At 40.1% G+C, this 14695-nt stretch overlaps 1 protein-coding gene across 1 annotated transcript in view; it reads right to left on the reverse strand.

The window, feature by feature from the left end:
• The window catches only part of KREMEN1 (kringle containing transmembrane protein 1), a 972602-nt gene that overhangs the window by 464568 nt on the left and 493339 nt on the right, over positions 1–14695 (reverse strand). The window contains exon 3 of the mRNA XM_044068274.1: positions 13915–14006. Within this exon, the coding sequence (XP_043924209.1) occupies positions 13915–14006 (92 nt within the window). The remainder of the gene's footprint in view (positions 1–13914; positions 14007–14695) is intronic.

Genomic DNA, 14695 nt, shown 5'->3' on the forward strand with positions numbered 1-14695 from the left:
AGTAGCCCATCCATGTGTACACTAGTACAAACATGACATCAAAATAAATAATTTCCCTCAAAGATCCTTTCAGTAGTCTGTCCATGTGTGCACCCAAGCACCAAATGACATCAAACTGAAATATGTCACACAAATACCCCTTCAGGCTTCAGATGTCTGTACATGTATGCACAAAAACACTAAATTACATCAAAATGAAGCATTTCCCCCAATTGCCACGTCAGGCTTCACTAGTCTGTACATGTATGCACACAAACACCAGATTACATCAGAATGAAACACTTATGTTAAGCATCCCTTCAGAAGACTGTCCATGTATGCACAAGTGCCAAAATGAAACATTTCCTTCAACAACCCCTTTGGTAGTCTGTCCATTTATGTATGCAGAAGTACCAAAATGAAGCATCCCCCAAGACCCTTCAGTAGTTTGTATGTATGTATGTATGCACAAGCACCACATTGAAACATCTTACCCAAGGACCCCTTCAATAGTCTGTCTGTCTGTCCATGTACATATGCACAAGCATCAAAATGAAACAGCCTCACAACAATCCCTTCAGTGGTCTGTTCATCCATGTATGTATGTACAAGCATAAGAATGATGATGCAAGGGATGTGGCTTTACATTGGTTTTAGCCGCGATGAAAGGTAGCAACCCTAACACGCACACACACACACACACACACACACACACACACACACACACATATACATATCTATATATATATATATATATATATATATATATATATATATATATATATATATATATATACATATATGTATATATATATAGGAGAGCTACAGAACCCTGAAAGGCCAAAATCCTGACCTGAGACCAAAATCTTGAAAGTTCAAAATACTGAAAACTCAAAACACTGAAAACACACAGGATACCAACACTTACTATATTCCATCACAAGTACATACAGAAACATATTACCCTTCAACTATATGAAGGGGGGTGCACCCCACACCCCCTGCTACTTAAATATATCAACTCTGAGATTGCACTTCACTACTAAGTGCAATCTTGGAGTTGTATATTTAAGTAGCAGGAGGTGCCCCCCACATCTAGGGTGTCATAGGGGCTTGCCGCCTGCTTATACTTGGAAAAGAGTAATATGGTTTGTGTTTTATTTGTTTCTGTATGTACTTGTTGTGGAATATAGTAAGTGTTAGTATCCTGTGTGCTTTCAGTATTTTGAGTTTTCAGTATTTTGAACTTTCGAGATTTTGGTCTCAGGATTTGGGTCTTTAGGATTTTGGGCTTTCAGGATTCTGTAGTGCTCCCATATATATACATACACACACACAGACACACACACACAGACACACACACACACACACACACACACACACACACACACACACACACACACACACATATATATATATATATATATATATATATATATATATATATATATATATATATATATACACACACATATAGTCAGGGAGAATAAAAACTCCAAAGAAGACCTAGCCAAGTTAGACTCTTCACTCACTGTGGAATACTGTAAAGGAAAACTCCTAAAGGAACAGTCTGTCTCCATTTTCTGAGTTATTTTAGCACCTCATAATCACTCTGACTGATACTTTACAAGAATTACAAGAAAAAAAATTCTGACTTTTCTCTAAATGTTACAGACATCTTTGATACCACATTCAAGTAATCTTAAAATGTTGTTGTTTGTTGTAGTTGTATCTTTCGGCTTTTCCTGGTTAGGGGTCGCCACAGCGGAACTCCGGTCCGCTAATGATTGGCAGTAGATTTTTACATACGGAGTTGCCAGCCCTGACGCGCAACCTTCAACGAAGGTACGCCCATTCACGCATGTCTCCACACAGTAATCTTAAAATGTAAAGTAGTATAAACAACAAACATTTGCATAAATAACTGACAGTTTCTGGTGTCATTCTAAGGGGGTGCATACTTATTAGCATGGAAGGAGATGGTCAACAGACCATGCTGTTTTGCCATGGACAGTCTGCACCTCTCCCCTCTAATCCTTTGGATATTAGCTAAAACACTGTCTTCCCCATAGTGCCTTTTTTAGGCAATGCCAAGCTGAACGTAGTTTTGACAGCAAATCAGAACCAAGAAAATCTAAAGGTATTACTGTTTAATACTAGGAGCCTAAACAAAAATCTTCACTCCTTAGAAGCTCTCTTCACCATAGAGAATGCTGATGACTGTGTGGTCAATGAGACATGGTTTAACGCCACACAGAGCACACTAACAGTGCAAGGTTATAATGCCTTCCACACACTTAGACCAGCTACTACACAGACAGGGTCTAAAGGTGGCGGTGTCTCTATTTACATAAAAAATAAATATGTCTCAAGGCTGGTCAAATAGGACAATGCATTTGAGCTGCTCCGTGTTCAAATCACCATAGGTAAAACCCAATACCACTTCCTTGCAAGCTATAGGGCAACCTCTATGACCCAGGAAACCCATACCATGTATTTATACTTATTGGAAACACTCACCATCCATCCCAATACCATATTCGTGGGCAACTTTAATTACCCTACTATTAACTGGAAATCTTACATGACACCAAACGTACAGGCACAGAGATTCCTGGATTTTGTAAACACAAACTCCCTGGACTAGATTGTCAGTACACCAACTAGGGGTGCAACCATACTGGATCTGATCCTCACTAATATGGGAGACTGCTGCACACCCCCTACTGTAATGTCATCTCTGGTAAGGTCAGGCCACAAAATGGTCTCCTTTGAAGTAAATATAAAACCTTGACCCACAGCTAAAACTGGAATATTCAGGAACTACTCTATGGCTAACCTCCTGCTGTTAAGTGATAACCTGGCAAAATTTCAAGCCCCCTTAAACCCTGAGAATACTGCTGCTTATGGGGAACTGTTCACAGAAACACCCTATGTGGAACAGTTCACAGAAACCCTGTACAAGCATGTTAATAGTTGCATAGAGGCAGCTGTACCCACTAGGAAGAAGTACAGAACTGACTCAAAAAACAAGCCACCCTGGTGGAATCACAAAATAATAGGCTATATAACAGAAGGAAGAAAATCATGGCAAAAATTAGGAGGTGCAGCACCCAGAAGGATAAAAACACTCTCATCAAACTAAACAAACAACTCAGAGGACAAATAAAGTCTACCAAAGCCAGATTTGAGGGAAAAGTTGGCCTCCCAGGCCAAGGACAACCACAAAGCATTCTTTAGCTATGTCCACAACCTCAAAAGCAATACAGAATTGTGTGCAGAGCTCATTGTAAATGGAGCCACTTATACTGAGCCAGAAGATATAACAAACCTATTGGCCAATAAATTCAGCTCCAACTTTACCCCTCTCTTTCTCCCTCAAGCTTTCCTCAGAAAATACCATCAAATATAACTCTGCCTGGTATCACTAGGGAACTGATCCTTAATGTTCTCTCTAAAGCCAAAAACACTGCATAGATGAGCCCAGAAAATATCCCAGGGTGCCTTCTAAATACCATGAAACATGAATCAGGCCCTCTGGAATTGTTATTTAACTGTAGCCTCCAAACAGGCTTCGTGCCTCATGAAAGGAGAAGAGTAAAAGTCATCCCTCTGCACAAAGCTGGGCCATCTACAGACTGTGGAAACTACAAACCCATAAGTCTCACTAGTCTTATATGTAAAGCCACAGAAAGAGTTATCATGGAAATGATCAACAGTGATATAGTAAACCTCCAGACACTGGACCCAGCCCAGTTTGGTTTCATTAAGGGCAGGTCATGCCTATTCAACCTGATGGACTTCTTTGAGAAGGTCACCAAAGCAATGGATGTTAGCTAAATGGTTCACACTGCCTACACTGACATGGCAAAGGCATTTGACACAATACTGAATACAAAAGTCCATGCAGGTTCAGCCAAGTGCAAAGGCAAAATGATGAATCCAAACAACAGCAGCCAGCACTGTGGGGAATGGTATCAAAGGCCTTGGCCAGATCAAGGTAGGCTGTATGAACCACCTTGCCTTCATCTACAGCTCTGGTGACTGACTCAAAGAAGTTGACCAAGTTGAACAGACATGATCTACCCATCACAAAACCAAACTGTGTAGGATCCAGAGTTTGGAGATTCCCTATATCCTTGTTTATTAGGTCCATGATGACGTGTTCCATAGCTTTGTATATTAGACTCATCAGGCTAATGGGGAGATAGTTCCCATGGTCTGTAGTCACTCATCTTTTGAGGAGAGGGATGAACGTAGCAGTGTGCCATTCAGTAGGGACAAAGCCTGAGGTGAGGCTGTGATTGAATAGGGCACACAGGTGAGGTGCCAGTTCACTCTGTAGTCCATGTAGAACACAGCTAGGGATATTGTCATGTCCCATGGCCTTGGACAGTGCTGTTTTAACCTGTGCAGCATTAATACTGGGGGCCTGACAATCTACTGGTATTGTGATTGGCCATTTGGGGGGGGGGGGTAAAGTTGCCTCTGAATCTGTCAGCCAGTATATTGGCAATATATTTTGGCTCAGTACAGGAGGTAGCATTGTGCAGTAGTTCAGAGCAAATCTGGGTATTGCCGTGGAGTTTCTTTACATAACTAGAGAAGGTCTTGTGGTTGTCTTTACTATCTGCTGCAATTCTGTTTCCATAGCTAGCTTTAGAGGATTTGATGAGGGATCTCAACTTTTTGTTGAGGCTGATAAGGGAGTTTTTCCAGTCTTTGGACTTTGCCTTATTCCACATCAGTTTCCTCCTTCTGTTGTAGAATTTGTTTATGGCAGAGGACCACCAGATTGGCTTCCTTTTTTTGAGGAGAGCATCTTAGTTCTATTGGGTATGGCAAGATCCTTACATTTGTGTACGTGTTTGTACAGTGCATTGGTGTATGATTCGGCGGTCATGCAACTATTCTCCAATTGAATAGGTGCTGTGAAGTTAGCCACCTCTGCTTTTAGGAGCCCAAAGTTAGCTTTGGAAAAGTTTTTCATAGTTGTTACCTTTGTTGAGGGGGTGGGGGTGGGAGGGATGTGGATTTCCAAGGTGATTAGTTTGTGGTCGGATCTAACCAGGGAGGAGTTGACTAGTGGTGTAGAGCAATGGCTGCCCATGTTAGTAATGACCAGGTCAAGGATGTTGTTATCTCTAGTAGAGGTAAGAATGAGTTGGTCCAGAGCATTGGAATTAATGAATTCCAGAAAGCATTGGGCAAGTGTATTGGTACATGAGTAGTTTTCCCAGTTAATGGAGGGGTAGTTGAAGTCGCCCAGTATGAGAGTGTTAGGTTGGACCCTAATATTCTCCTGAGTGCTTAGGAACATGGAGTGTGAGTCTTGGGACATGGTTGGGGGCCTATAGCAGGCTACGACCTGAATTGTTGTCTTACCCAGTGTTAGCTGCATCTGAAGTATCTCAGATGCATTATGTTGGGCTACCAGACTGGAGGTCTTCAGATTCGGTCCAAGTTCTGGGGCCAAAAGGTGTGGAATGAGTTATAGGCAGGTAGTGCAGGGGTGCTTTCTGCTGCCTTGAACGAGGTCTCTGTTACAGCACAAATGTCGATGTTCACCATTTTAAGGAGTGGTTTGAGCAAGTGCATTTTGAGATTTAAACTTCTAGCATTGAGCAGCATGCCTCTCAGATTGCATTTGTTTGTAGCTGTTTTGATGGTAATTTGGTCTTTGGAACACCACCTAAAAAAGGCACTATAGAGGTGGCAAGAGTTGTGGCCAGTATCCAGAAGCCCAGGGGTGACAGATGCAGGCCATCTCTGGCAAAGCATTGAGGTCTGACAGTCATGTCATCCCAGGCAGACAGATACTGGATCCCCTTAGAATGACACCAGAAACTTAACCAATTGTTGAAATCAATCATTTTCTGCTTGTACTGTGGTATCATTCTGGGTGATGGTAGGATGCTGCTCAGGGCTAGGGTCATACCCTCTGGGGCTACATAATCCAAGATCTCCTCCATGTCTCTTTTCATGTAGTCCAGTGAGGTACGTCTCAGGTCATTCACACCCACATGTATAATGACAGAGTCATATTTGTACCTGTTGTTGAGGGACCTGAGTGCATGCATTATGTGGTGGATCCTGGCACCTGACAGGCAGCTGACTGTTAGTTTCTCCTTATTCAGCCTAGTGAGTGGGACAGCAGTGTGCATCACTATCGAGTCACCTATGACTAGTGTGTTGAGCATGCTGTTTTGCTTAGGGGCTTTGGTTGAGTGGCACACTGTTAGCAGAGTTATGTGTCTCATCATTAGTGTTGTGTTGTGGTGGTCGGGTGCATTTCTGCCTTGGAGGTCTCTGCTGTTTGTGTAGATTTTTATTGACAGCCTCCGCGAAGGTGGGTGTGTGGTTTTTGTGATGCTGCTTATGTAAATTTGTCAGAAGAGGTGACAAATGCCTTTGAACCATTGACTGATCTAATTGCCCTGTTTTTGCTATGAAAGGCATGGCTACATCGGAAGCAGCTGTGAATCAGTGGAAGTTCTCTTCTTCTCTGCAACAATGACAATGGAAATGAGTTTCATACATCTGCCTTGTTTACAGCAGCCTGAGCTCCTAACTACAAACTTTCTATATCTGTGGTATGACATACAATTGTAGACAAATTACACTGCAATTTATGCGAGAAGTTAAGCATAAAAAAAATAGTGGGTGGTCTTTCACTTCATTTGATACCAAAGTGAGGAAATGAAAGTTTTATAAAGTGCAAGCAGATTTCATCTACTTACACAGCACTCAAATCATATTGTAGGGAGAAAAGCAACTTGAGAGTTGAGTTAAACTATAGGAGAAGGTGGAGATTTCTTTTAACTCATTACAACCGAATGTGCCTCTGAGTGTTTCTGCAGTTACCTCCTACTGATGCCTCTAGGTGTCAAACATTGCTTGTTCATATTTGCATTAATAATTCCAAAACCATCCTACTTACAATGTATAAGAAGATTTCATCATAAAGCATACATGATAACAAGCCACAGTCGTATTGATATTTGACCTCTGTCTAATGCATCTAAAGAGATATTGAATATTATTTGTATGCTGTATATTTATATTATAATAATCTTCATATTTCTCTAAAGATCTTAACATTTAGGTAACACAGACAGAACTGTATAGCCTCATATGAAAGCTTACAGCTATATAAAGAAAATCCTGCTGGCAGTATGTTTCTTGCTTAAAGGATTAATGAGACATCATAAGGAGTTTATACAACATTATACAAATTAATATTCACTGCCTTTATTTTGTTTATTATTTTTTATTTTATTTTACATTTGTTGACCGGCCTAGTTTAGCTGGATACATGTCCATTTTCAGTAGAGGCCCGGGGAGAAAAGCTCCACAAACATAAAGAAAAAGACAAGAAACTTGTACCAAATAAAAGGCACTTCAAAAACAATGCTAGTAGGTCAGCCAACAAAAAATACATCAGGTGGACAAATTGTCAACAAAGGAATGCAAATAGAGATAGAAAACATTTGGAGTCCTGATATCACAAGACATAACATGTTGAAAGAATTACAAAGAGGACTGTCACTGAATATAAAAATAATAATTTTTTTTTTAGTAGTTCAGTGGAATTGGTGAAGTTTTTTTTTCTTTTTTAGTAGTTCAGTGGAATTGGTGAAGTTAAAGTAGTCAGCTAGTACTGGTAGTAGTAGAGGTCAAAAGAACAGGTGAGTGACTGGAGGCAATAAAAGTTTCAGTCAGGGTTAGTACAAGGGCGGAGCCATTGGGATTTAAGGAAGTTTTTTAGATGCTTTTTGAAAGTGGGTGTAGAGGCAAGTGTTGTAAGTTCACTTGGAAGCTTGTTCCAAATAGGTCCAATTGAGCTGGAGAACAAACAGTCCCCAGCTTTGTTGTGGGATTTATGGTAGGCTGCTAGGAGCTTTGTGGCTGAGCGCAATGAAGAGAGGTTTTTATAAGGGCTAATAAGAGTGCAGAGTATGGTAGTATTAGAAGGGTGAAAGAAGATTTTGTGGGTGATGCTAAGTTGCTGTAGCAGTAGTTGATTATGTAATTCCAGCCAACCAAGTTGTTTAGGATTTATACAATGGTGGGTACGAAAAGGGGCTCCTGTGGCAAATCTGGCAATGTTGTTGCATGATGTTGCTAATTTATTGAGATTAGATTTAGATAAGTTTGTAAAAATAGTTGAGGCATAGAGAAGGGTAGATAGCAGGTGCGTCTGTGCGATGGTAGCTCTAGCTGAAGCAGTAAGGAAGGGTTTAAGCCTATATAGAGATCCAAGTTTTCTACTGCCTGACATGATGGTTAAGTTAATATGAGAATCGAAGTTCAGATTATCATCTAATGTGACACCTAGTAGTTTGGTAGTAGGCTCAGAGGATATTATTGTGCCATTATTAGATGTTATATTGAAGTCAAAAGTAGAGGATTTCTGTGTAGGTGTAAATAATAATAATTTAGTTTTTTGGGTTTAACTAGGAGACAATATTGACAGAACCAATTTTCAGCTACTGTAAAAACTTTTTGGGTAGTAAGTAGTCTGAAGCTCAGCTGGGGAAGATTCTGAACATATCAATGTCGAGTCATCTGCACATTGAATATAAAATATATATATATATAATATATATATATAGAACATAATAAATAATACATTTTGGTTTATAAAATCCACTTTAAAGCATCAAACTGAATGAATGCCACTAATGTAAAGTTTAATTTATCCTGAACAGTTTGCCATTTACAGTTTTCTAGTAACACTTGCGGTTCCAGAGGTATGAAGGTTTGTTTGAACTGTAAAGTGATAACTTCATTTTTTAAAGGCTCAAGCCACACCCACTGGGAGTTAATAGACACTCAACAGAGCTGTACTGGAGGGAATGAGTTAAACCTTCTGTAGTGGAGGCTCATTGAATATGTGCTAATGACCCCTTAAGGACATAACAATGATGATTTTTTTTTAAGTCATTATGAGTATATTCAGGATAATACAACCAGAAACCATTAGCTGTAGACCTGCATGTTTCAGCCTTATTTTTTACATCAACAGTAGAGCATAAGTGAATTACTGGGCTATAAATTAGGAACACAGAGCTTAAAATCAAGCTTAATATCAGTAAACATTAGGTGCCTGTATAATATCCTAAATAACATCCAATGTAAAGTGTATAAAGGTTACACAGGCAAACATTCAGTAAAACCTGCAAAAAAGACCTAGCCAAGCTGTAGTCTTCGCTGTGTAATACCTTAAACCTCTTGTTGTTGAGAACTATGAGATTTATGCAAATGATCCCTTAAGGACATAAGGACATAACAGAATTCCAGCTACATATTTAAATATATATATATATATATATATATATATATATATATATATATATATATATATATATTTATATATATATATATATCTATAGGTCTACTACCAAAATTTCACATAGCCGAAGACAATATAACTAAGCCGAGAACCCTGAAACTTTGCATGAACGAATGCTCACAAAGCTGAACTATTGCCCAGGGTAAGTAACCACTGGGCCAAAAACTCACGGAGAGGACACCTCACCATCTACAAGCTACCCACACTCCCGTACCTAAACATACCTACTCCGGGATCACACTATAGTGGGGAAAAGGGCAAATCTCCCCTTGCTGGGGTGATGTGGGCTGATGTGAAATTTCAGGTATGTAGACCCATATATATATATATATATATATATATATATATATATATATATATATATATATACTGTACAACATGATTCTTGCAAACAACATGATTCTTGCAGTTCAGAATTAGTATGCACTGCTTTGCAGTACCAACGTTTTATATATTTTTGAAATGATCCACCATTTGGTCTTCCATTTTGGATTCCTTCATTTTGATATGACATAATCAGTCCATGGACCATAATCACTTTGCCAATACTCACCCTCATAGGCTGTCACTTGTCAGTAGATTGCAAAACAAATCAGACGTGTGATGGAGGCTCTCCTTGCACTGGAAGATGCAGATGTCTGTGCAGTCACAAAAACTTGGTTCAGGGCTGCAGAGAGCACCCATGCCTTACTAGGCTATACCTCGTTCCACACATTCTGACACCAAAATGAGGTTGGGAAGACAAAGGGTGGTGGAGTTTCTATCTTCATTAAGGACAGGCACACCTCCAGACTGGTTTGCCAGCATTACACACTGGAACTACTCCGGGTGCAACTGACAGTTGACAAGACACCCATCCAAGTTATAGCCTGCCATGACTCAGGACACCCACTCCTCTTATCTGTATCTACTTGACTCCATCAAGTTACCCCTAATACCCTGATCCTTGGTGACTTCAACTACCCCACTATAGACTGGGTGAACTATTCCGGCACTAATGCACTCACTCAATGATTCCTTGACTTCAGCAGTTCTAACACTCTAGACCAGCTCATCTCATCTCCCACAAAGGGAGATAATATTCTGGACTTGGTTCTCACCAACATGTGCAACCACTGCACCACTCCCATGGTATGTTCTTCCCTGGTGAAATCTGATCATCGGACTGTCTCATTCGAAGTTTGTACCCCCCCAGCTGCAATCAACCTAAAAACTTCTCAAAAGTTGACTACAACCTCCTTAGGGAGGGTATCTATAGCGTCACACCACTGCCTCCCACAGAAAATGCAAACAACAATGCTAAACATTACTCCAATGCAGTATACAAGCACCTGCACAACTGCATGGACTAAGAAATACTCAACAGAACTAAAACCTGCTCCTCAGGGAAACACAAACCTGTTAGGTGGGCATCCTCTATCAACAGGCTGTGCAACAAAAGGAAGAAACTGTTGCCCAAGGGCAAAAAGAAACAAATTCCAAATTGAAAAAAAACCCTCCCCAGCTTAAACATGCAAATTTGATCATTAGTGAAAACCTCCAAAGCCAGTTATGAATCAAAACTAGCCTACAAAACAAAAGGAAACCACAATGCCTTCTTCAGTTACATCAGGAACCTCCATGGCAAAGCCCAGGTTTGTTTCAAATTAGTACTTAATGGTACTACTTACACTGATCCTGTTGACTTATCCAACCTGGAAGCAGATAGGTTCAACGCAAACTTCCCTCCCTGTCCCCCCCAAAGGCCCTTTCAACATCTCTGATACTTGTCCCATACCTCACATCTCTGTGGATCAGGTCTTAAAGGCCCTATCCAAGGCAAAGAAGACAGCTTCCATGGGACCTGATAGTATCCCAGGCTGTATTCTGCACCATCCCCAGCAAGAACTGGCTTCACCATTGAGCACCCTATTCAACCATAGCCTAAGTACAGGCTTCATCCCAGCAGAGTGGAGAACTGCCATTGTCATTCCCTTGCACAAAGGTGGTGCCACTACTGACCCTGGAAACTATCACCCCATTAGCTTAACAAGTCTGATCTGTAAAGCCATGGAGCGTATTATTATGGATCTTATAAACAAGGACATAGGCAATCTATAAGCACTTGATCCTATCCAGTTCAGATTTGTCAAGGGCTGATCTTGCCTGTTGAGACTGGTTGACTTCTCTGAGGCTGTCACCAAGGCCCTGGATGAAGCAAAGTCAGTACATACAGCTTACCTTGACTTGGCCAAGGTCTTTGACACAATCCCCAACTCGGGCATCATCAAAAAGCTAACACAACTTGGCGTAAATCCCTATCTCATCAGGTGGGTGGCCAACTGGCTCACTGACAGGACCCTCAAGGTCAAAATAGGCACCTCCACCTCTGATAGCAGACTTGTCACTAGTGGAGTTCCCCAGGGATCTGTCCTGGGACTCCTATTGTTTGGCATCTACTTCTTGGAGGTCCAGGCGAAGACAAAAGGTCTGTGGCTGACCAAGTTTGCAGATGACTGCAAGTTGGGTGCCGTCATTGACTCCCCACATGATATTAACATACTGCAAGAGGGTCTCAAAGCAACTAATGACTGGTGCCAAAGTCATGGCCTCAAGCTAAACACAAAAAAATGTATCATCATACTATTTGGCAAAAATATGGCCCCTACTGATTACTACATCAACAGAAACCCCCTAAATGCACAACCTGTGGTGAGAGACCTGGGTACTCAAGCTGATAACAATCTCACATTTGACCATCATGTAGTGGCAGTGATCAGAAAAGCATTTTACTTGGTTCATCTCGTAAATAAATGGATTGCATCTGGAAAAAAGGAGTTTATTACCTCTCTATTCTCCTCCCTCATTAGACCAGTAATTGAGTATAATGCCCAGTTTAGTATGTACCTCTCCAAACATCTGCACCAACTGGAAAGGCCACAGAAATACCTCACAAAGGGAATCCATGGCCTCCAACACATGTCCTATGTGGACAGGCTGAAATCACTACCACTCTACTCGGTATCGTACAGGTTGCTCACAGGTGATCTGTTTCTCGCCTACAAGGCAATGTCAGACCCTGCCCTACTGGAGATGCTCCATATCCATAAGTCTAACTCCTTATGCATTACCCACTCAGAAGGCCTGAATATAATAAGCGGCATCAACAAAACCTGCTGGAGAGACAGGTTTGTCTCCCAGAGGCTGCTCCATCTCTGGAATAGACTTCCCATACATGTCAAATAGAATACCTCACTGACCATCTTCAAAAGCAACCTTGATGAGTTTATGGGAAAACACACATTTGTACCAGGGGTTCCACTGTGTCCCTCATTGACAGGGGTGACAGGTGCTGACTGAGGTTTCTTTTTGGGGATAAACTATTGGCTAGGCTTGTAAGGGCCCCAGGGCCATTAGCCTGGTAACCTCCTATGATCCTATTACATATATATATATATATATATATATATATATATATATATATATATATATATATATTGTATGTATATATATATTGTATGTATATATATATATATATATATATATATATATATATATATATATCCACACACATATATATTAACACTACAATTTGACCTTTCATATACTGCACATATATAATTACATTCTTTCAATAAATATTTCTAGTCTTTACTATTAACTTCTTCTTTTCTAGACTGTTAATTTCAAATCATGTTGTGTTCCTACTATTTGCACATCAAAGGATGCAGGGTGATCTAATAGTTAAGGTGTTTGCCTTACAAACACAAAGTTCAGGGTTTGAGTCTCACAAGGGATAATTGGCTAGGCTTAAAATGGCTCGCAAGGGCAGTTAGCTTAGTACTAATCTATGAACCTATATCTTTCTTCCCTTCTCATTTTTCCTTTTTCTCTCATTTGCCTTTTATTGTTCTTAACTTTCCTCTGAAAATTCAGCTTTATTTAGTTTAAAATTTTGCCTCACAGTTGAATTACATCCACACTGAAGGTACAAACATTAATGCTTCTTTAGCTATTCATTTCACTCCAGCCTCTCCTAACTTCTCGACCATTCCGTTTTCTGCAAGTCACCCACTTTTCACAATACCAGAACTTCAAGTTCCTCACTGTATCCCTTTGATCTAAGAATAATATTGTCAACTACGCAACCACACTTCATTCTGTAGTCTTCACTTTCTCAAAATAAACATTGCAGTCTGATTCACGAGTCTTCTTTGATCCTTTTCTTGTTCCCTTCCCCCACTTCTCAAAGGTATCCTGCTCATTCTAGTAACAGGACAGATCTACAAATGAGCAGATACATAGGTGTTAGTGCTGGAAGGATGTGTGAGGGACAGAAATAGAAACCTTTGACTGCGAAAGAAATATCTGTGTCACTTGAATGCAGATGAACCTTGCAGATACTCATTTCCTTAGTTTTGTGTTAATTTCTTAACTCAGATACACAGTTTTTGGAAGTAAAAAATAAAGCAATAACACTTACCTTATCCCTCCACAACAGTCAAACATGCAGTGACAGCCGAAGTTATAGTGCATTTGTCTAAAAGCTAATCAAATACTAAAACATGTCTCAAATAGCAAAGAACAGAGATACAGCTTACTTCGACAAGTTGGAATGTCACAATATTTCCAGTACACGCCATCCTCAAGTTCAGCAATGTAACACCAGGGCCTAACATCACTGTCTGGATTCCTAGGGTTAAGAAAAGAAAAAGCAAAGTAAATTACAATGCCTTGCCCATCTCATTTGAACTGTATTTTTCTTTAGTTTTATCTGCATCATTCACTACTCTGTTTCTTCCTTAGACGCTCATCAGTGCGTATCTCCCTTCTCAGAAGAAGTGCCAGGGAATGAGTCGGCATCATGCTGAGACATGCTTTGTTAGAGACAATTATGCTTTGTGCATAAGAGACCTCAGGCACATTGTCTGACATTGTTCTACCCAAGACTTCTGCTCCAGCTGCTGTTATACGACTAGGAATATTAGAGGTATTGTCCTAAATTTTGTCTGCTACATAAATGAATTCCGGCAGCAAGAATAGGCAAAATAGGCAACAAAATGCAACCAATGCTCTCTAGGTACTGTTTCAAAATTGGTATAAGAAGCAATCCTCAGGATTATGATGAAGGGTGTCTTTTTATTTCTTTTTTCCCCATGAAAATAAATTTATAAAGTTATAGTCACTTGAAAGTAATGAAAAATAGAACACAGAATAGCTATAATAGGATAGGAAATATTTAAGGTGAACATCAGTTCTGACACTTAAAGGTTAAACAACAAAGACAAAGGCTTTCAAATAGCTCAGTTTCACCACTTTAACAATATCCTTTCTGCAACTACATAAAGAGGTGATTCCATTACATTATCTTGCACAATATGA

Source organism: Protopterus annectens, chromosome 4.part0 (genome assembly GCF_019279795.1).
Source record: "Protopterus annectens isolate FY-2018-M chromosome 4.part0, PAN1.0, whole genome shotgun sequence".
Lineage (NCBI taxonomy): Eukaryota > Metazoa > Chordata > Ceratodontiformes > Protopteridae > Protopterus > Protopterus annectens.